At 36.8% G+C, this 21,822-nt stretch overlaps 1 protein-coding gene across 1 annotated transcript in view; it reads left to right on the top strand.

Annotated features, from left to right (window-relative positions):
* The first annotated feature begins 2,943 nt into the window (after positions 1 to 2,943).
* Positions 2,944 to 21,822, top strand: part of pdxkb (pyridoxal (pyridoxine, vitamin B6) kinase b) — a 32,304-nt gene continuing 13,425 nt past the window's right edge. The window contains exons 1-4 of the mRNA XM_023286774.3: positions 2,944 to 3,319; positions 14,359 to 14,413; positions 20,306 to 20,410; positions 21,563 to 21,646. Of these exons, the coding sequence (XP_023142542.1) occupies positions 3,239 to 3,319; positions 14,359 to 14,413; positions 20,306 to 20,410; positions 21,563 to 21,646 (325 nt within the window). The 5' untranslated portion in view covers positions 2,944 to 3,238. The remainder of the gene's footprint in view (positions 3,320 to 14,358; positions 14,414 to 20,305; positions 20,411 to 21,562; positions 21,647 to 21,822) is intronic.

The following is a 21,822-nucleotide window of genomic DNA, read 5'->3' as shown; positions in this document are numbered from 1 at the left end:
TGATTCTGGACAAGTTGTTTTCATTTTGGGCAAATTTTATGGTCTTTTACACCAGGTTTGTGTTGTTTTGGATACATTTCAAATAATTGGTTATTAGTTATGAGTAAATTTTTCTCAGTTAAATGTAGCTTGAAAAGGTTATGTACATCTAAATTTTCAAAATAATTTTGTTGTTAGAGGGTCTATAATGAATTGTCTATTAATAGCTTTATATTGTGGCTTTCTCAGAAATCCTAGTAAACGAAGTAGCCACAGGGTAACGTACTAAAGATATGTCATGTCATGACAGTCATGTTTGTGCAACATATATGGCCTGTTCCCACACTAATACATATAGTAGCTTAGAAAGGGTGGAATACAAAAAACACGAACACCACCAACATCTTAGTTCCTCAGATGCTGGCAGTGCATGAAGATTCTTGTGTTTACTCTTACAGCAGAGCATTTGGTGAATTTGTTTGTAGTTCAGACATTTTAGAGTTTTCAAGACAATCTGGACAATGTTTGGACAAATTTTGAATAATTTTCGACTAATGTTTAGGTAATTTCGTGCATGTTTCAGTACATGAAGACTCAGCAGGGAGTTTTCAAGTAATTTTAGACTAATTTGTAATTCATTTTAGACAATTTGGACAAGTATTTGTCATTTTGGACTAGTTTTGAGTCATTTTAAACGTATTTTAAATAACTTTAGACTTAAATTGAGTCAATTGGGCAATTCTCAAATAATTTTGTTCAAATTTTAACACATGAAGACTCTTGTGTTCACTCTTACAGCAGGACATTTGGTGAGTTTTACTCACAGCTCAGACATTTTAGAGTTTCCAAGTCAGTCTGGACAATCTTTTGGATACATGCTGAGTCATTCTGGACAGGTTTGGACACATTAAGAATAATTTAAGAGTAATTTGTAACTCATTTTGGACAATTTGGACAGGTTTTGTTGTTTTGGACTAAGTCTGAGTCAGTGTGGACTAATTGTAAATCATTTTAGACCCGTTGTAATTATTGTTTGATAAGCTTTGAGTCATTTTGTTTAATTTTAGTTCATGAAGCAGTGAGGGGGAGGAGCTATACAGAACTGGATGGCTATTGGCTCTTCAGTCGGAAACGAAATAAAACTCTGAAGCTGGGAGGATAACTAGTTGAGGAAAAGCTCATCACAAACATTTTAAAGCTTCTAAAACACAATAAAAGTGGATTTTCACCACATGGGACCTGTGAAGCAGCACCTTAAAAAGAGCAAATCTGTTTTTTCTGATGTTCACTTCATGTGTGAGCTCCATTACAGCGTCGCACAGCAGTTAATGCCTCATTGAACAGCAGGTGGAGCTGTCAGCAGAGCATCTCTTTATTCGGCTTTATTATCTCCAGTCTGCCTCCTTCATTCTCTGGTTTCTGCCTCTGCTACCTGCAGCTGCGAATTATATTTGTCTGAACATTCAGTTTCTCTGCATCACTGCTGGCTGTGTGCTGCGGTGACAGATTCAGTCTTTGCCAAATCAAATCCCCCCTCAGTCACGACTCTGTCACAGAGAGGGAGTGAGTCACAAACACAGAAACACACATTCATGCACCAGAACATCAGCACAGCACCAAAATACACTCAGAAAGATACAAAAATTAGGATTTTTTTTCTTTTTAGCATAAATGTTAATCACATCTCAGTGATAAAGTAATGTAAAATATTATTTAGAAAACAAAAAGAAACAACAGCAGGAAAGTACAAATGTCTTGTTTTTTCCCATTTACAATTTATTTTACTCACATCTGAAAGCTAAATTAAGATGAAATGCTATATAATGTTTTGGCTGCGTAATTTGGAGAAACCTACAAGCACTGAAAATGCACAAATTTGTATTTTTTTTCCGTTGTCATTTATTTTGGTCACATGTGAGCAATAGTTGAATTTTAAATTATTTGGCTTTTTAAAGTGAAGAAACAGACACATTTTTATCACTAAAATACATCCCCAAAATACAAAAAAAAAAACCCTCCCAACAAACAGTTTTATTTCTGTCTGGGATGACGTATACATAGCACAAGAAGAACACAGCGCAAAAACACATCCAACTTTATTTTATTCTTTATATATATATATATATATATATATATATATATATATATATATATATATATATATATATACTATTTCATCCTCATCTCTCACCCCTGTATATATTGTAAATATTATTACTACTGTTCTATTATTATTTTATTCCTATTACTATGTCTATTGCTCCATAAGCTGCTGTAACAATGTAAATTTCCTCTGGCGTGGGGAGAAATAAAGGACTTATCTTAGCTTAGCTTATATATATATATATATATATATATATATATATATATATATATATATAATAGAATATAGAATATTCTTTATTGTGAGTGTGTTTTTATATTTATTTTATGATATTTGTGTATATCTGTATGTTTAATATGCTGCTGGTTTCTTGAATTTCCCTCAGGATCAATAACCTACCTACCTACCTATTCTGTATATATATATATATATATATATATATATATATATATATATATATATATATATATATATATATATATATATCAGAATTATGTACAGAATATATATATTAAAGCTAAAAACTGTAGATGATAGGATAGCATCCAGCTGTGTTGATCTGGACGCTCCTGATGATGTCACCGGTTTATAGGCGGTCACGCAGATCGCCTGAACAGAAAAAAAAAACGGCGTGAGCGCGTGCATGTGCACATTTTGTCCTTGCTTCACGCGACCCTCTTCCCCTCTTTCCGGTTGGGCTCATGAAACACTTTTGTTTTGTTTTGTTTTTTTTGTGAATTCCCGGTGGATAAAACAAACACCGAGAGAATAAATATACAAATAAACAAACAATAGTCATAATTTTAATTTGAAAAAACCGTTAACAGATTTTAATGGTATATGTGCACGCGCCTCGCTCTCTCTCTCTCTTTCTCGCTCGCTCTGCACGCGCCTCTCATCCATCCTGTCCCTCGCGCGACAACAGCTCTCCTCCAACCAGCCAGCCGCCGCACGCGCTCCCCACTCTGGTTTAAGCTAACAGGCTAACGGAGGACGGCGGCTCTTCTTGCTAGCCGTTTTTGAAACGTTCCGGTTGCGGCGGCGAGGGTTTTTCTTCCCCCCCCCCCCGGTTTTTGTGATGCGCAGACGTGGTTCTCGCTGAGCACCGGACCGTCTCTCGCTCCTCTTCCCTCCTCCGGCTGACCGGGAGCCGCCATGGAGTGCCGCGTCCTGTCCATTCAGAGCCATGTAGTCCGGGGATACGTGGGCAACAAGAGCGCCTCTTTCCCGTTACAGGTAAATGCAAACCAGCATGCACCCATTATCGGACGGCCGCCCGTTAACGGACACGACCCCCGTCTGATAGGCTTCACTCACGTTTTCGCACGAAATCTCACCGCGACTCTTCACCATCAGTAAATATTCCACCTTTTTCTGTAACCTACATGCTAATTTACAAAGTTCGTAGCTGAAGGTTCTGGTCAAAGCTGCCGTTTGTTGTATTTTTCCCCTCCAACGTCGCTTTGACGTGAAAAATCCAAGGTGTCGAGCATGATTCCCCCGTCAGACCGTTTAAACGCCCCGTCATCCAGTTCTAATCGGTATTTCGTGCACATTTAACCCGCTAATGGAGGCGGCACCTGTCATTGGGACCGGATCAAGTTGTTCCTCCGTGACGGCTCATCGTCCATCACGGAGTAAAGAATTAACGGATGTAGAGCAACTTGGACGGGTTGTGTTGCTGATAACGGAGCAGCAGGTGTTAATCAAATGACCCCTATCTGGACATGTCACCTGTAGCTCCTCCCACTGACCTGTAACACCTGGTTGATCATCATCTCAGGGGTCACAGGTACAAATTCAGTCACTAAACTGTATTTATTCACTCACAGTAGTCATAATATACATTTAGGTGTCTAAAATACAAAATATGATCATAAAACTGCCACTAATGAGTATTTTTCAATTAGTAGATTAAGGTAAATAACACATTTTCTTCCCACAAAAGCAAAACCACCATTTAAGTTCTTGACTCCAGCATGATGGAAAATAAACACGAAAAATGGCTAATTATTTAATGTAACTCCAAAAAAAAAAAAACAATTCAGTATTCTAATAACACTCTTAACAAAGTGCAACATGGACACAGTGAATATTTTATAGTTATTGTGTAATCAGATTTCAGTGGTGATTTTCAAATTTGACAGCATAAATGTACACAATTCTTAGCAATAGCATTGGATTTTAATATTAGCATGTTTTATTCTTATCAACTGTATATTATTGTTTAGTTCTAAATGTCTGTTACCTTAGATGTCAGTCCTGTGAAAGGTGAAGAGTGCAACACGGTCACAGTGGATTTTTGTATAGTTATTGTGTGATCTGATTTTAGTGGTGGATTTCTAATTTGACAGCACAATATATATAATTCTCAGCATTTGATTTTATGCTTAACATTCCATTTAAGTTCTTTTTATTCTTACCAACTGTATATTATTGTTTAGATCTAAATGTTGTAGCTGTCAGTTCTACAAAAGACAAAAATCTGTATATTAAAGTGTAACATGGACACATATTTTTAAGTCATTTTGGGCAAGTTTCAGTGAATGAGGACTCAGCAGCCAGTTTTCGAGTAATTTTAGACTAATTTGGAGTCATTTTGGTCTAATTTTGAGACATTTAAAACATGTTGCTATTGTTTTTGGACAAGTTTTGAGTCACTGTGGACAAATTTTGAGTCATTGTGGACAAATTTTGAGCCATTTGAACATATTTGAAATAACTTTGGACTCTTGTGTCATTTTGGGAAATTTTCAAGTCCTTTTGTTTAAGTTTTAGTGCATGAAGTCTCTTGTGTTCACTGTTACGGCAGAGCATTTGAGGAGTTTTGGTCATAGTGATCAGACATTTTAGAGTTTTTGAGTCAATCTGGACAATCTTTGGACACATTTTGAATAATTTTAGACTGATTTGGGGCAAATTTCAGTGCATGAAGACTCAGCAGCCAGTATTTGAGTAATTTTAGACTAATTTGTAACTCATTTTGGAGAATTTGAACAGGTTTTTCTCATTTTGGACTAATTCTGAGTCACTTTGGAGTAATATTGAGTGATTTCAGACACGTTGCAACAATGTTTTGATGAGTTTTGAGTCATTTTGTTTAAATTTTAGTTCATGAAGACTGTTGTGTTCACACTTACAGCAGAACATTTGGTGAGTTTTGCTTGTAGTTCACAGATTGTACAGTTTAGCAGAAGTAGCTAAGTAATAGAAAGTAAATAAACTTGGTGGGCTAAGAGGCTGCTGCTCATTCTGATTGGTTCACCTGGAAGCAGTGAGGGCAGTGCAGTTTTTTTTACAGGTTTTTTACAGCATGAAGCAGCTAAAGCTACTTCTTTACTAATTATTGTGTTATCTGTTTTTGCTAATGTCTACAGCGTAATTCACATAATTCTCATGGAAAGATAATGTATTCATCATCAAACAAATGGTGCTACAAGAATAAATAAGAAAAGTATTTAAAAAGAATAACTGCAGTAAAACAATAAAATAAAAAACAAAATTATTTCGTCAGTTTATCAGACAACAAAGTCTATATTTTGTCAGTACAGCAGCTTGTAAATGAAGCGACTGCTGGTTAACATGTCATCTCGATGAGTTTCAGTCACTGTTTCATCCTTGCTCTGCTGTCTGACAACAGAAACAGAAAAAATCTGTAAATGAGAGCAGGTTTATTGTGAGTTTAGCTGTATCAGAATTAAGGCTGCCACAAACGACGCGTCGACGAATCGCCTGAGCACGGTACGTCATCAAAAGCGGAAGTGAGTGCGCAATGCAACAGAAATCACCGTCCGAGCGGAGCGCAGAACACGCATGGACATCCGTCCTGTATCGTGAATATATAGTATATGCGCGGTATCATAAACGCGGATGTCCACGCTGTGTCGTGCATATATAATATATGCATATACTATATATGCACGATACAGCGCGGATGTCCGTGCATGTTCCACGCTCCGCTCGGACGGTGATTTCTGTTGCATTGCGTGCTCGCTTCCGCTTTTGATGACGTATCGTGCTCAGGCGATTCATCGATTCGTTGTTAGTGGCAGCCCTAATTAGAATGCAGTTTAATGAGCACAGAGAGCAGGAGAGAAGCTAACAGATGCTAACATGAAAACACAGTAACCCACCCAGTCCTGGTTTACTGGTTTAAATTAAAGTTTCCACCATCTCTGAATGTCCCCCAATCTTACACTTTACACAGAGCTACTACTTTACATACATATTAGAACCAGAAACTGATTCTGAATAAGAATAATGATCCAGAAAGCTCCACTTTGTAGTTTAACAGGTTTGGTTCTTTAAGTTTATTGAGTATGAAATTTCTTTGCAGCCATGAAGTCATGTAGTTTTATTTTTTCATCCTATGTTCTGTTCCCACTCTTGCTGGATGTGATGGAACATTAAAGATCATGGAAGAATTTAGTCTTCATCTTTTCTGCCAGATAAAACATCACCATCAGACTGACTACCAGGTCTATCCTATTTTAAGTCCCAGTATAGTCTAAAGCCATGTTCTGTGTTGTTGAAGTAATCTGAAGTATTTGTGTAATCTAACAGAATACATCACAGATTACATTGAAGGGCATGTACTGTGTAATCTGAAGCACATTTTTATAGAAGGCCTCCTAATGCTGTTAGCCAGCTGTGATCTCCTGATGTGAAGGCCAACATCTGGACGGACACAAATCCAGTCTGCTGCAGTTGATAACCTTCAAGTCAGTGCAGTGTGATGGACAAATAATCAATACGGCTCTTTGCTGCTTTGAGCTTTCTGATAAACTTACAAAGATTCAATAGAGAGGTTATCATATATGTTTTTTCCCTTTAAAACAAACATAGAAACTTTTCTGGCCTCTGAAAATGGAGTTTTTTAGGGGCCTATGTACGTTTAAACAGATTGATTGTGGTTAATGGCAGCTCAGTATTTGCATTTTAAGAATTAGAACAAATTTTGCTTTTATGATCCATCTTCTGAATATCAGAGACAGACAGTTGACAGATTTTTTTCCTTTCTTAAAGATATATCTTTTTGTATAAAACAGAAAAAATGTTGTAGCATAATGTATTTGAGTTAAGTTTCCGTACTTCACATTGTGTCCCTGTGATGTGATTTTTGCATGCATTGCAGTGTTGAACCTACAACATTATATTGTGAAAATGTAAATTTACTCATCTTACAAATTCAAATTACGTTCTGTTTAGATAGAGAAAAGCTATAACAAAAGATTTCAAAACCAATCAATCAGTCAATAGTCCAGTGTTTTGAACCCTCTGAACCTCAAGCAGTTGCTGTGCATTTTTCTTTTGCTCCTGTCGTGGTTTTATTCAGTGTGGGCTCATTTTTCACTGCAATATAAAGTCCTGCACCTCAGAAATGTCTTCTGCAGTATGAAACCATTAGAATACGATAAATCATAAAAAAGACAGATGTTCAATTTATTTATTTGTCTACAAAAATTTAAAAGACTGGAATCAAAATATCCAACATTTTTCCAAGTGCACACAGATGTTACCAACACTAGAAAAAGAAATGTTGCTTCTACATACTATGGATATTTTTGCCTACATTTTTGATGTTTCCATGCTTGACTCTTGTCTCTGACAAAATCTCTGAATTTTTAGCACGACTGTTGGTCACAGATGAGTTGGTTGTGGTTTCACAGTTGAGCTGATGACTACAGAATTTTTTGTTTTTTTGCAGAATCTGTTCAAAGCGGATGGTGATTTTTTTTTAAATGAGTTATGTAGAATAAAGGGATTTTGTTTAAACATCGTGAAAATAAGCCTAGATTAGTTACTTTTCCTAATAGAACAACATAACAGAGTAACTCAAGGACCATTGGAAAGTTGGAAATCTGATGATTATTTCTGTTTTTACAGTTTCTGGTTCTGATTCATGCCATCACTTTGGTGATTTTTTATTTTTATTTATAACAATGGACCTTTCAGTCTTGCTTCTGGGATTTTTGGGGTCAGAGCTAATTGGAGGTTGTCAAATCAGATTTGAGTCAACATGAGAAAGAAAGTAAATGCCCTGACAACTAAAACATAATTCTAATTTCTTGCTAGTTTATACAGATGTAAGCTGCAAGTGACCAGGCTTTGCTTATTGTTAATGGTTAATCTCAGTAATCATTAAATTGACTGATAGCTAAAGGCGTTTTCTGCATTATTCTGACACAAGTTACAAAAATGGATGCTGGTTTTCAGGTATTCATTATTGTTTTCTCCAGTAATGTTTGTTATCAGCCACATTTTATCGTGTCAGTATTTATTTGACTCTCAGCGCTAATCAGCTCATCAGTTACCGAGGATAACACGGTGGATTGTGCAGATTTTTTCACCTCACCAGAAACTGTTGAGCAGCTCAACATGTGTCTTGTTCTGCAGCCTGATAATAGACTCTAATGACTTTAGTGTTGAGTCATTACCTACATTAACAGCAGCAATAAAACCCTTACCTACAGGCAGAGTTTACAAGAAGAAGACGTAAGAGTCAGGAAGAGCATCTAAAATCAGCCATTGATTTGATATTATGCGGAAGGACACTGGGGTTATTGGCTCCTCTCGGCCAGAAAGCGATTTCTCTTTATGATGCCTAATGTTGACGGTAGGACGACAGTCAGCTTCGGGTCTATAATTACCTCGATGGTAATGATGCTGGTTATAGTTTGAAATTTTGCAGCAGCAGCAGGGCGGTCGGTGCTGAGGCTGATGCTGAGGCTACTACAGTCCCACAGTACTCGTCCCATTGCCCTGAAAGAGTGGCTTGTTGTGAGGAGCGCTGGGTTTATTTTTAGCCTGCAGCGCCCCAGGATGTATTTTGCGGTTATCCTAATGGCTGCTGGGCTTTGACGCGTGTCACCAGGCTTCAGTGCAGCCACTAATGTTCAACTTCTATGCGTGATTCAGGCCTGTTTGTACCAGTTAAAGTGATGTTTACCAGCAGCACACTAACTGATTATTAGTATGCACTGTAAAAACAAGGTGAAAATCAGGCAGCAAGGATGCCAGAAATACCGAAATATTCTAAAACTACAAAACCTGTGAAAATGACTGCAAATATGTGTAAAAATAATGATAATTGTAACTGATTTGAAAACAGTAAAATTGTAATTGTATGGTCACACATTGTAGATTTTTTTTTGCTAAATATACTGTACTCTTTAACAAAAGTCTGTCAATACTATATTTTAAAATCCAATTTTAAAAATTGTAAAAATCTGGCTGCAACGATGCCAGAAAAAAATATGCTGACTGACAGAACACTACCAAACTAATGGCAAATATGTGTAAAATTTTGATAATTTTATGGTCACACATTGTTAAAGAAAAAAATATATTTGCAAAAATACCAATATTTTTTTGTGAATCTCATGTACAGTTTTGATCTTGCTTTTTTTACAGTCAACATGTAAATTAATACTTTAATTTTCTGCAGTTTTACAAGATATTATCTGTAGCTTACCAAAACTTCAGAGAAAATCTACAAAATAAGAGTTAGAATGATTTACACATTTTCAGTCCTAAATATGCATAATTTGTCTTTAAACTAATGACAAATGTCTATAAAATAATAATTTTTTGGCCTATTTAAATACATGGAAATAGTGTAATTTTATCGTTAATGTAAAAGAGTGAAATACCATTTGTAAATTTAAAAAAAAAATCTCTTTGCATACGTTTGTTTATTTTTGTTTTAAAAAAACTGGAATCAACATGTTCAACATTTTTCCAACTGTTGAACAAAATGGTGACATTATGAATGTATTGTATTTTTTTTGCTACTTTCACAGTTTCTGGCTCTGATGAATGGTGCTGTTTTGGTGATTGTACACCAGCTGAAATAATCACATAAAAACTCAAACAGTTGGACTTCAGTCAAAGATGTGCTTCATCTGCAGACATCGGTGCAGATTCTCAGTCTTTCATGTCATAATAGTTCAAGAACTTCAGTTTAAAGTGACTGGACTTATATTTTTGGTTCTTGTCAAAGCTGTCAGGATCTTCTGCAGACAATTACTGGACTGTACAGTGTTGTTGTAGTATTTGGCTGGTTGTTGCAGTCAAAGTGTGAATGAACCAGTGATGCTTGTGGACAGAAGCAACATGGAAACGTGACAGTTTGTTAAATTTAGATGCAAACAGAAAAGGGTGTCACAGAGAGGAAGCTGCTTCATGTTCAAAGTAACAACAGTGATTCAGCCGCTGTTAGATGATGATGATGATGATGTCAGCGAGTGTGCCGGGCATCCCTCTCACTGTGCTGTCAGGACGGAGACCCTCGGCCTGTCGGTATGAGGAAGCAGGGCTCTGATTGGCCACCACAGGATTCCTCCTTGTGATGTCACTGAAGATGGAGACAGACTGCCTCAGAGCTGAGCAACACGGATTCATTTTTCACATAGAAACAAGATGATTGGTGGCCTCCAGATGAAGCAAAATGAGGAATTTTAGACTTTTAGATATTAATAACAAGTGACATTGAGAATTAAGTCAGTTTGATTTATTTCTAAATGCTGCCAGACCTGAATTTTTACACATTTCAGTGAGGAAACAGTGCACAAGAGCAGTTCAAGCTGCTATAAAACATCCTTTTTTTTGCAAAAACCAGCAGGGAGGTCATGTTGTGCTCAGTGAATCTTTTCATGTCAAGAAAAATCTGTTTTCTGCAACTTTTATCAAATTAGAAACCTTTGAGCATACGGCTCATTTAGTTTCAGATGCCAATGTCCAAAACGTCCTTCAGAGGAGACTGAAGCCCTGTGAGAAAATAAATAATTCTTCATGGTTTAAAGCCAGACAAGCTCTAATTTGATGCTTCTTCTTAATCTTTGCAGCTATTAATCTTTGCAGCTAAAAGGTTGTAGAGCTGAAATGATCAGAGGATTAATCCCTAATTATCTGTATTTATAGCTGACATTTATCAAATAGTAACAGCAAATATTTGTGGGGTACAGCTTCTCTAAAGATGAGTCCAGGTTCTTTGTGCTAGTTTTCTGTTTTTCTAAATTGAACACTTGAGTTTTCCTGTTTTGCCATCGTCTGAGGATGTAATATGAAGCAATTTCAACACATCCAGGCTTTCTTTGTGTTAGCTGGCTTAACAAAACCTAAAACCCCAATCAGAAATAATAGTTATCAATCACAGATAATGGGTGTCACATTGGTGGTTATTTACTTTATTTGTTAATCATGTTTTTGTTGTCAGACTCTTTGCATGCTACCATGAAAGGGAATGTTTATTGCATAGTGGGACTTTTGTTTTGCACAAAAATGGACCAAAGGTGTCCCATCTACTTTAGTCAGTGGGAGCAGGTTTTTATAATGGAGAGAAATTAGGAATGCCAAATTTTATTCTGACCAAAAGCAGCATTGTTACTGCAGATGATGCAAACGAGGAATGCTGGTAGAAAGCTGTTAATGTTGTTAGTTGATATATTTGCGGGCCTCATGACTGCTGGCTAAGTCAGGAGGCAGTAAATGTTGAATTTGTGTCAACTCAGATGACGGTTAATTAAACAAACTAGTTTTTTGTCAGTTGTGTAGAGGGGCTTCCTCATTTGGAAATTTAGGAAAAGTGTTCCTTCAAAAGGGCAACATGTTTACTTTTATATTTATGCGTGAAGATCCTCGCCTCGGTCTGTGAAGATGCTCGAGTGGAAGCTTTTCCATTCAGCAGCAACTGTAAGCACGAATAAAGCGACCTAAATAGCATATTCTTAGACCCATGTACATCAGTAAATACACGGTTTTACATCAACAGTCAATTTGGATCCTGCTCAGCTGAAGGATGTTGTGATAAACAGGTTTTATAAAGCAGAATGTGGAATAGCAAACAGGAACAGATCTTTGTAAATACGTCAACATGAAGCCGCCTCAAAATCTGTTCTAAATGAAACATAATATAAAATAGCAGAAAGAACTGATTGAGCTGTTCTTGGCCAAATGATCTGTAATCAGTGCCCAGTGTTGTAGTACATATTTCAGTTACATCCTGTCAACCATTTGTGCCCTACATTTGTGAGTAAGAACAATTCCTGTTCCATTTTTACTCACTGTAGTTAATTTTTCTCTGCTGTATAAAATCCTGCACCTCTATGGAAACAGAACAACCATGAAGAAGGACAGAAAACTCAGAAATGTCTTCTGTGCAGCATGACACAGTGATAATGACACAAATAATAAAAAAGAAAAATTATGAATAATTAAAAAATGCTTGGAATGTAAATTTTCCCAAGTACCAACAGGACTTACTAATAATGGAAGAAAAATGGTGACACTTTCTACTGTAGATATTTTACTTTTTGAATTTCTAATGTGCTTCTATACTTGTTTCCTGTCTGCTCTGTGTCAACACTGTCTGCAGTTCAGCCTGAAACTTTTGTAATATGAACGTTCATTGCAGCTGAGCCACTAATGTCTTTCCTGTTGTGTGGATAAGTGCAGAATTTTTGTCTTTTTTTTAATAAAAAGTGGTTTATTTTTAGGGATGGTTTCAAGTGAAGCAGTGCAATATGAAGTAATTTTGATGAAATATATAAATCTTAGCTTATCTTGCTAAGTTGCTCAACAAAAATGTGTGTCGTAGATGAGCATTCTGTGATTAGATGATTAGAAACGGCACTTTGAAAATGATTATTTTCTATTTTTAGTTTGTGGCTCTGATAAATGGTGCCATTTTGGACTTTTTTTTTTTAAACAGATGGCATGCCTTTCAAACGTGCTGTGAGGTGAATATACTAATCTTGATAAAATGTTAAAAACAAAACTAAAAACACATCACTTCCTCTCCTCTTGTCATCTTACTTGTTGGAAGTGTTTCTCAGTAAAACTCTGAATTCTAACCTCCCTGTAAAAGAAGACAAAAGTAGGATTTCTTCTGTGAATATCAGTAAAATACCATAAAAATTGTGAAAAAGAAGAAACAGCATCATTCACTCTTCTGTACATCCTCCAGGAGTGCAATGCTACAACACGGTGTTTTCCACAATACTGAATGTATCTTAAGTTTCCTGAATGCCTCATGTACACACAGAGTAATTCTTATTTTTAGAAAACACAGCCAGACTTCCAGCAGCATTGATAAATTTGTCCAAGGTCAGAGTTAGTATCTACACTCTTTTCTTCTCCCCTCTGAAAGTAGATTCCTGTAAAGTCACAGCCAATTGAAAAGAACAAAGAACTCACTCAGTCTGCTCACTTTAGCTCAATTAAATAAAGTCATCCAGATAACGATTGACTGCACACGTGGATTTACCACGTGTTTGTGTCTCTCTGGGAATTTTTTATGAAAAATCTGTCCAAAGACAATGAGGGAGGACATCGAGAGATGGTTTTCATGACCGTTCCAGATCTCTGCAGATTGAAGTTAAACTCAGAGGATGTTGTTTATGTCTTCCGGCCTTAAATTACCTCAATTTATTTCCCTCTTGCAGGTTTAATTCCAGATTTTCAACTCCACAGAGTGTTATTGTGTTTTCAGGTCATTGTTTTGGTTTTCTGACCTGCAACTTTACTGTTTTGCTTTACTCTGACATCTCTCAATACATTATTTTTTCACTCTTTTCAGCTTTAAAGCTCTAAAACCGACTGTAGCTCCAAACGGCACACAAAGTTAGCAGGTAGCTGGTGATCATAGTGACGCATTTAGCAGCTAAACAGACAGATATTTCCCTCAAGGGTGAGTCAGTTAAAAAAGATATTTGAGGTATAGCAGTGTAAAGCAGTCCTACAGGGCCAGCCGAACCAATGCAATTTATAATCAATGAAGTGACAGCTGCAGGAGTAAAGATGCACAGATGTAAACTATTTATAAACTCATGTGGATGTGAAATTGGTGCAACAGTTTAAATTTTTTCCAGTATAAATTTTAAAATCCTGAAAATTGTTGAAGTTTTGCTACCTCACATGTGTGTTCTTCTATATATTGTTTGTTTATTGCTTTTTTTGGCAAATTTTTAAATGAGTCTTGTTGAATAAAGTATTTTTTAAGAATTTAAGTAATTATACGCTTAGATTTGGTTCATTGTCCCCATCACACATGATTAGTTCAAGGACCATCAGAAGATTGAAAATCCAACGATTCTTAATGGTTTTACAGTTTATGGCTGTAGTAATTTCTGTAATTTTGAGGATGTTATTTTAAGATAATGCTTTCAAACCTACTGGTGGGCTTAATGGTTTTGTGGTTTTGTAATTAGCGTCTTAAAATAACAGTTTTACTCCTGATCTCTAATCTGTTCCCTGTCTGTCTGTTCTGTCTGCAGGTTTTAGGGTTTGAGGTGGATTCGATCAACTCGGTCCAGTTCTCCAACCACACAGGTGAGATCCATGCCGAAGCCTCAGTGTTTGTTTCAGTCGGTGTGTGTGGGAGTTTGTGAGTCACCGGTGTCGTGATGATGTGTTGGCGAGCGCTCACAGAAAGAGATTCAGTTCAGGCGAGTCGACAGATGAGTCGGGTTTTCTGGGAAGTCAGCGGCTTCAGACACCAGAGCAGCTGCCCAACACTGATACAGCTGCAGGGGATCGACTTCATTCACATTTTTCACTGCCTTCCTCTTTGTCATCTCACATCCTGCTGCTGCTTTCATGAAGGAGTGACGCCATTTCACTCTGAGGTCATAAATACTCATTAAAGTGACATTTTTGGTTTACTATTCATGGTTTGTCAGCCAGTAAATCTGATGTATGTCTCTTGTGGATGCAGAAGAGCTTTCTAATGTAGATTAAAAAAAAAAAAAAAAAGGAGCTGTGTGATGTTATCTGTGTTGTTTGCCCTTGAGCTCATAGATGACAAATTCATAACAGAAAACCTGCTTTACAGACTTGGACTGTGGAGTCTGAAGGACTAGAAGTCTGTTGAAAGTTGCTTTATAAGTGCAGGATTCAGCATTTTTGAAGCTTAAGTCAGTCTTCTTCCATTTTCTTTAGTCCTTTTCTTGCAAGTTATTTCACACTGTACTACCAATTCATTGATGTATCTCTTAATGTTTTTTTTTTTTTTATTTTGGCCACAGTTAACAGCACACATTAAATCAGTTGGTTCTGGATAACTCACTAGATTTAAATCCAAGAAAATTTAATTTTTTTAAAAGCAAAACATGTAAAAAAAATGAGTAGAACAGATGAGCATCTTCTATTTTCTGTCACTGTGGATTCATTTCCTTCAGCACCCTCTGTTTGCTGCAGCTGAAGGAGTTTATGCTTGTGTTTAATTTGGATTATTGGTAGTCAACTTGTACTTATGACTTCTTGTAGACATATCTGTAGTTTGTATGATTTATACAGTTCTGATGTTGAATTGCTGATTTTTCACAACAAGCAGAGGCCTGTTGTTGGGTTGGTGATTATAAACATGAAATAAAGTTTTAACTTCTAGTGTACATCCCAGAGTTTCCAAAGATGCCATCAAACTCAGGCTGAAAATTGAGGATATTTGTGTAAAACGATGCACAGGATCTAAAATGCCTTGGCTATGAATAGCTTGTGTTGTTGGGTTTTTATTTCTCCTAAATATGATGAGTTGGAACAAGCTGTTACTGGCAAACATTGAGAAGTTAGATGTTTTTAACAACCCTAAAGCTCCTGAATTCTGTTTAACGTTCTGGACGCCAAGCAGTTTCTGGGTGTTTTCTGCTCCTGATTTTCCTCACTGTGGTCTTTTAAAAAATATTCCTTTATGGAAACAGAACAAACATGTCCAGGAGAGAGAACTCAGAAATGTGCTGTCAGTCATGGCTGAGTCAGGCCTTCCTTCCTCGTTGCACCAAGAAATGCAGAATTTTTATTTTTTATTTTTTTAAACAAAATCTGGTTAGTGTACTTGTCTTGTTTTGAATGAGACATGCAGAATAAAGTGATTTTGATGAAATATCTCAAATATAAACTTAGACTTGGTTCATGTAACTGCACATCACACGCTATTTTTCTGATTTTACAGTGTCTGGCTGATAAATGGTGTCATTTTGCAAATTTTTGGGGTTCAAATAGTTAATTCCTTGAATGATACAAATGATAATTCACTGTAGATTGCATTTATTGTAATATAATCTAAAGATACAAATGTATAACTCTTCAAGAGACGTAATTGCAGCAGTGATGATTAGATTTTGAAGAAACTTGTACCTGTGATACATCTCTTTATTGAACCCTAGAGGGATCGTCTGCATCATCCCTCAGTGTCACTTTCACTCCTAATATTTTGATCTAATTCCCATGAATGAATAATCTGCACACTGTCTTTGTGTCGTCTTGCACTGATCGGTGACCTCAGCTCTTGTTAGAAGAATGAAACGGCCGAATGCTGTGAAAACAAATATATTTGTCCAGCTGGTGCTTTGTTTTGTGGCTTGTAAGCTTTCTGCTGATTTGATGAACCACTTGGAGATCTGGTCCCAGTTTATGTTTAGTGGCCTTTTAGTAACAGACACAGCAGCCAGTTTCTTGCTGCTAAAAACTGCAGAGAAAGACTTGACAAAAATGAAATTCACTCCTCTTTTTGTTTAGGTATTTTATGGAAGTTAAATGCTGATTGCATTTGCTCGGTTTCATTTGTAGAAGGTAGGTTTTAAAAGTATGTGACTTTTTAGGCAGCCCTTTTTCTTAAAAATTTAGTGTTTTATCCGTAATGTTCTTTTTCGAGGAATAATAGACAGAGATTTCTTTGTTTTAGTCCTTTTTCTTCTGGTGTTGTCCTGGAAAGTGGATGACTTTGGAGCCCTCGTGTCATGTTGTCTAGTTTTTCATTTAGTCTAATCTGAGAGTACAAGTTATCACAACCCGTTCCATATAATTACAGCCGAGTCAGTTGCAGCCCTGAAAAGGTCAATTTAGCAAACTGACGTCTGATTAATGATTTATTTGCTTGTGAGCAGATTTGAAATCGGCCAGGTTAGCTATTAGATTTGGTTGTTGATTGTTATCAAGACAGACGATGTTGAGCTTAAAAACAGTGACAGTAAGCTATTGTGACAGTGCAGAATGAGGATAAACATAATTGTAGATGTTGTGTACAACAAGCTGTGCTGTTTTAGCCTCTAGTTTCCCTGCAAACATCACTGATCAACTGAAAAAATACTGATCTCTCTTTATCTCCACTAACCTGGTTACTCAGGATAATCCACACAAACATGCAGTGAACAGAGTTTTTTATTTACTATAGAAAACTGGTTAAAATTCAGGTCTGTGGGGTTTATTGAGAAATCAAAAATATGTTTCAGATGGCGTTTTGCTGCTTCAAGCACCATAAATCAATGCCCACCTCTTGTGCAGCAGAAATGTCAGTGCTGAAATAAAGAAAAATCTGCACAACCTGCAAGAACAAACTACCAGCAGTTATATGGCTTTATTTTGTGATTTTTAGGTGAACATATGATTTAAATGTATTCTTTTTTCATATATTTTTAGGAAGGATTGAGTGTAGAGATTGGCTGGTTCTTCAGGCTGGTTGGTATTTTTCAGATCTTCGTAAATTAAATACGCTGCTGTTTTGTAAGAGGCTCATTGACTGACATTTACGATTTAGATTTTCAATTTATTTCCGTACTCGTGTCCTCTCTGCTCTGCTCTGAACACAGCCTGCAGTTCAGCCAAGTCTTTGAATTTTTACTATGTGGCTGCTGGTTGCAGCTAGTCAATATTGACTTTACAGTTGTGATAAAGACCCCAGAATTTTTAGTTTTTCTACAGAATATTGGTAGTGCAAATTCTATAATTTTGGCAAATTTATACATGATTAGTGATCATGCTTGTTTTGCAAGTTACGCAGTAGACAGGAACCTCTCTTAAGCATCTGTCTTATAAAATAGATGTCTACTGATTTCCTTTGAAAAGTCTGCAAACTTCTAAAGTTGATGAAATATCTCGATTTAAGACTCAGATTTTATTAATTGTCATAATGGAACTAGTTCAAGGACTATGGGAATCAGATTATTATTTTGCTTTTACAGTCTGGCCGATAAATGGTGTAATTTTGGCGATTTAAAAAAATAAGACCCACTTTTCAAACCTTAAAGTTTTTGGAGTTGAGATTGTTAAGGTCTTAGATAATAAAAATAATAGCGTTTATTCACTGTAGGTTGCATTCATTTAGATCCACATTAAATCCATCCATTAATTTAAATACAAATTGACTGAATGAGGCAGAAGTGGCTTAATTTTGAGGTTTATGTGGGAAAGAGAAAAGATTTTCAAACCTTATCTATATATCTATTTACAAACTACCAGCATCATGTGCTTGCAAGTTTGTATTGGTCAGTGTCTTACCTTGCCAGATGGCAGTGGATAGAAAACCAGTATTAGCTCCAACAGTACCACTGAAATGAACATTGTTCTCATGGTGGAATCCTGCCATCTTCCTAAATTCATGTATTTAAAACATGAGTTACCCGGTAGACTTGAGAACTAAACCAGGAAACACTGTTATTATCAACCAAACTGCAGAGCCGACAGTGATACAGAAACGGTTTTCTTCTGTGGTACAAAACAGAAAATCCTCCATCTGTGGTGGATGACCTTAACACAGAAACGTCTGAGACTCTTGGTGGTCATTTAATCAAATCTTGTGTATTGCAATCAGCATTTCTTCAAGGAGAGTGTGTAATTTGTGATGACATATTGAAAAAGACATGAGCGAAAGAGAGAAGGTGAACAGAGAGACTGGAAGGAAAATGAATCAGAAAGAGACACGACGCAGCAGTAAACAGCAGCAGGCGTTAGAATTGCGACAGCAGCGTGTGATGACGACAGAAGCAGCTCTTATCTGTAGGCCGGCCTTCATCCTCCCTCTCCGGCTGCTCATCTCTCTTTCTTAGCCCCTTTGGCTTTCTCCTGGCTTGTTGCTTAGCAACCAGAACCCCCCACCACGTGACCTGACTGTGACTCACCTGGAGCTGCGACATCACCGGCCTGCAGCAAACATGTCACACACAGACAGACGTGCAGCGACGCTTACACGGCACTCACGTCACATACATGTACATATCGGTACATACAGTACTTCACACATGAACTACATACACAGTGTAGGTGTGTTTCTCGTTCTGCTGTGTGTCTGTGTGTGTTTGTTCTGAGCTGTAGTGTGACACGTTTCCTTTTTCTGTGATTATTTCATTCACATTTATGCTGCTGATTTGAAGGCAAAAGCCACATGGACAGTAGAATACGGCTGGATGGTTTACAGTGCGTCATATTTTACAAACACATGGTCAGTGCTTGTCATGTCAGATAGTGATGTTCCTCCACCATCTCACATCGTGATCAGAGTTTACTAATTGTAAAAAAAAAAAAAATTTAAAAATTAACAAAATTACACCAGATATTGTTGAAACAGAAAGAATTGTCAGGTTTTCAAAATTCTATTCCAGCAGTCCTTGAACTACTCATCTATAATGTGTGATTTCATCGGGAAACAAGATTAAAGCTTAAAAGTGTGATATTTCATCAAAATCCCTTCTACATGTCTCGTTAAAAATTCACCAAAAACAAAGTGTGTGCACTGAACAGATTCTATCAAAAACTGTACACATCTGTCCGACCATGAGGGTATTAGTAATTCAGCTGTGACCCAACAGTGACATGACAAAAATTGAAAGACTTTTAGGCTGAACTGGACATTGAAATAAATTAAAAATGCAAGTAGTAAAATATTTGTAGCATACAGAGTTATCTTTTTTAGAGGATGGGTAGCACCTGTGGGACTTGGAGGAATCTTGCACATTTTTTCTCCATTTTTGTAAAATGAATATTCCAAAAAAAAAAGTTCCTTTTTTATTATTCTAACTATTCCATGTAGCACAGACATTTCTGGGTTTTCTGTCCTTCTTCATCTATGGAGGTGCTTGACTTTAGATTGCAGTGAAAAATGAGATTACGGTGAAGGAAAATGCTCAGAAACTGCTTGGACTTCAGAGGGTTAAATAAGTTAAACATAGCAGTCTGCACTAGGTTTGACCAGTTTAAAGTTGTGACAACACAGAGGTGTTCACAGATAATTTGTTCCTCCTGCTGCGAGAAAACAGCATTAATCCTATAAGGCTATTGATAAAAGGCTTTTTTTGTTAAGAAGGTATCTTAGATTGTTTAAAAAATGAGAATTTGACCTAACAAAAGAATATATTCATATAAACACAGATTTTTTCAGCATTTATAGGAAACGAATGCACACACTATAAAGGATTTCAACACACTAATCCACCAACTCTGTCCTCTCTGCAGGTTATTCCCATTGGAAGGGTCAGGTGTTGACAGCAGATGAGCTCCACGTTCTTTATGAGGGAATCAAACTGAACAACGTGCACCACTACGACTATGTTTTAACAGGTGGGTTTCCTGCTTTGTTCGTCTCACGCTGCTCTCAATGACAACATCTGTACTTGGAGCGCTGCACCACAGTCCAACTGCATTTTAACTCAGTCTAATGTGAACAAATTGCTATTATGATATGATTTTTAGACAATCCTGAGGTTAAATTTTACAAGTTAAATTTGTGTTTGTAATGTTTGCTCCGGTCTCCTTATTACTCCGCCAAGGAACCCGGGGCAGTTATGTGGCAATCAGTGTTGGTTTATCTGTCTGTCAGCAACATTACTTAAAAACGGACCAATGGATTTGGATGAAATTTTCAGGGAAGGTCAGAAATGATACAAGGACCAAGTGATTAGATTTTGGCAGTGATGCGGCTTGTAGTCTGGATCCATGGATTTGTTAAAGATTTTTGTATCATTGTGAGATAGCGGCACGGCGTCACTGTAACTATGACTACAAGTGTGATCCTTCTACAAATCGACCGCTGCGGACTTATCTGGACTTATCCATCGGAAATGATACAAGGAACAATTGATTAAATTGTAGGGGTGTTTCCGAGTCTCATCAATTCCCGCCATCTGCTATATATTTAGGTATCGCAAATCGGCATCTGTACATAACATACACATGTATAACACACACCTGTGCTCAGCGCAAAGTCATTTTGTTTGTGGGTACATCTATATTAAATGGCCACATTCTATGTTGCTGTGTTTTCTGATCGTCAATAGCTAATAAACAAATTCTGCATTTCTAAAAAAAAATTATGCATTTCTGACAATGTCATATGGGGTAATGAACAGCCTTGGTGGAGTATTGCGCTCTCTGAGTGCTTTTCTAGTATTCCCTTTGTTACTCAGCAGCTGGATTTTCTTCTGCCAAAGATAAACTTAGATCTTGATTTTTTTTTAATGTGAACAAAGTTGTTGTTTTGCAAAACTTGGCACGGAGTAAAACTGCACTGAAATGCGCCAACATTTCCTAATCAGCAGGCAATACATATTCATGAGCTGCTGCAGTTTTTGAACTCTTTTAATAAAACTGAGTGCATCTCAGTGACCACAGTGGACAAATTACAAAAAGAGTGAAAAGCACACATTTAAAAGACAGATGAATCTTTAAAAATAAAGCTTATTATAATGTCTTGTGTGTTTGCAATGCATTCAGGGTATACCAGAGACACGTCCTTCTTGGAGATGGTGGTGGACATTGTTCAGGAGCTAAAGAGAGCCAACCCCAACCTGGTTTATGGTAAGAAACAGCAAAACTTTAATGACCAAAAGTGCATTATTCTTGTCATACTTTAAATTGCTGCAGCACTTCTCTGTTTGAAACACTTTTTTAGTTCCTGTCTTTTTAAGGTCTTTCATTATTTATTTAATAAAAATCGAAAAAACTGTAATCAACATGTACAAAATTTGCCAAAA

The sequence above is a fragment of the Amphiprion ocellaris genome, chromosome 16 (genome assembly GCF_022539595.1).
Source record: "Amphiprion ocellaris isolate individual 3 ecotype Okinawa chromosome 16, ASM2253959v1, whole genome shotgun sequence".
In the NCBI taxonomy this organism is placed as follows: Eukaryota; Metazoa; Chordata; class Actinopteri; family Pomacentridae; genus Amphiprion; species Amphiprion ocellaris.
Note: the sequence above shows the minus strand (reverse complement) of the source record. Positions and strands in the feature narration are given on the sequence as shown.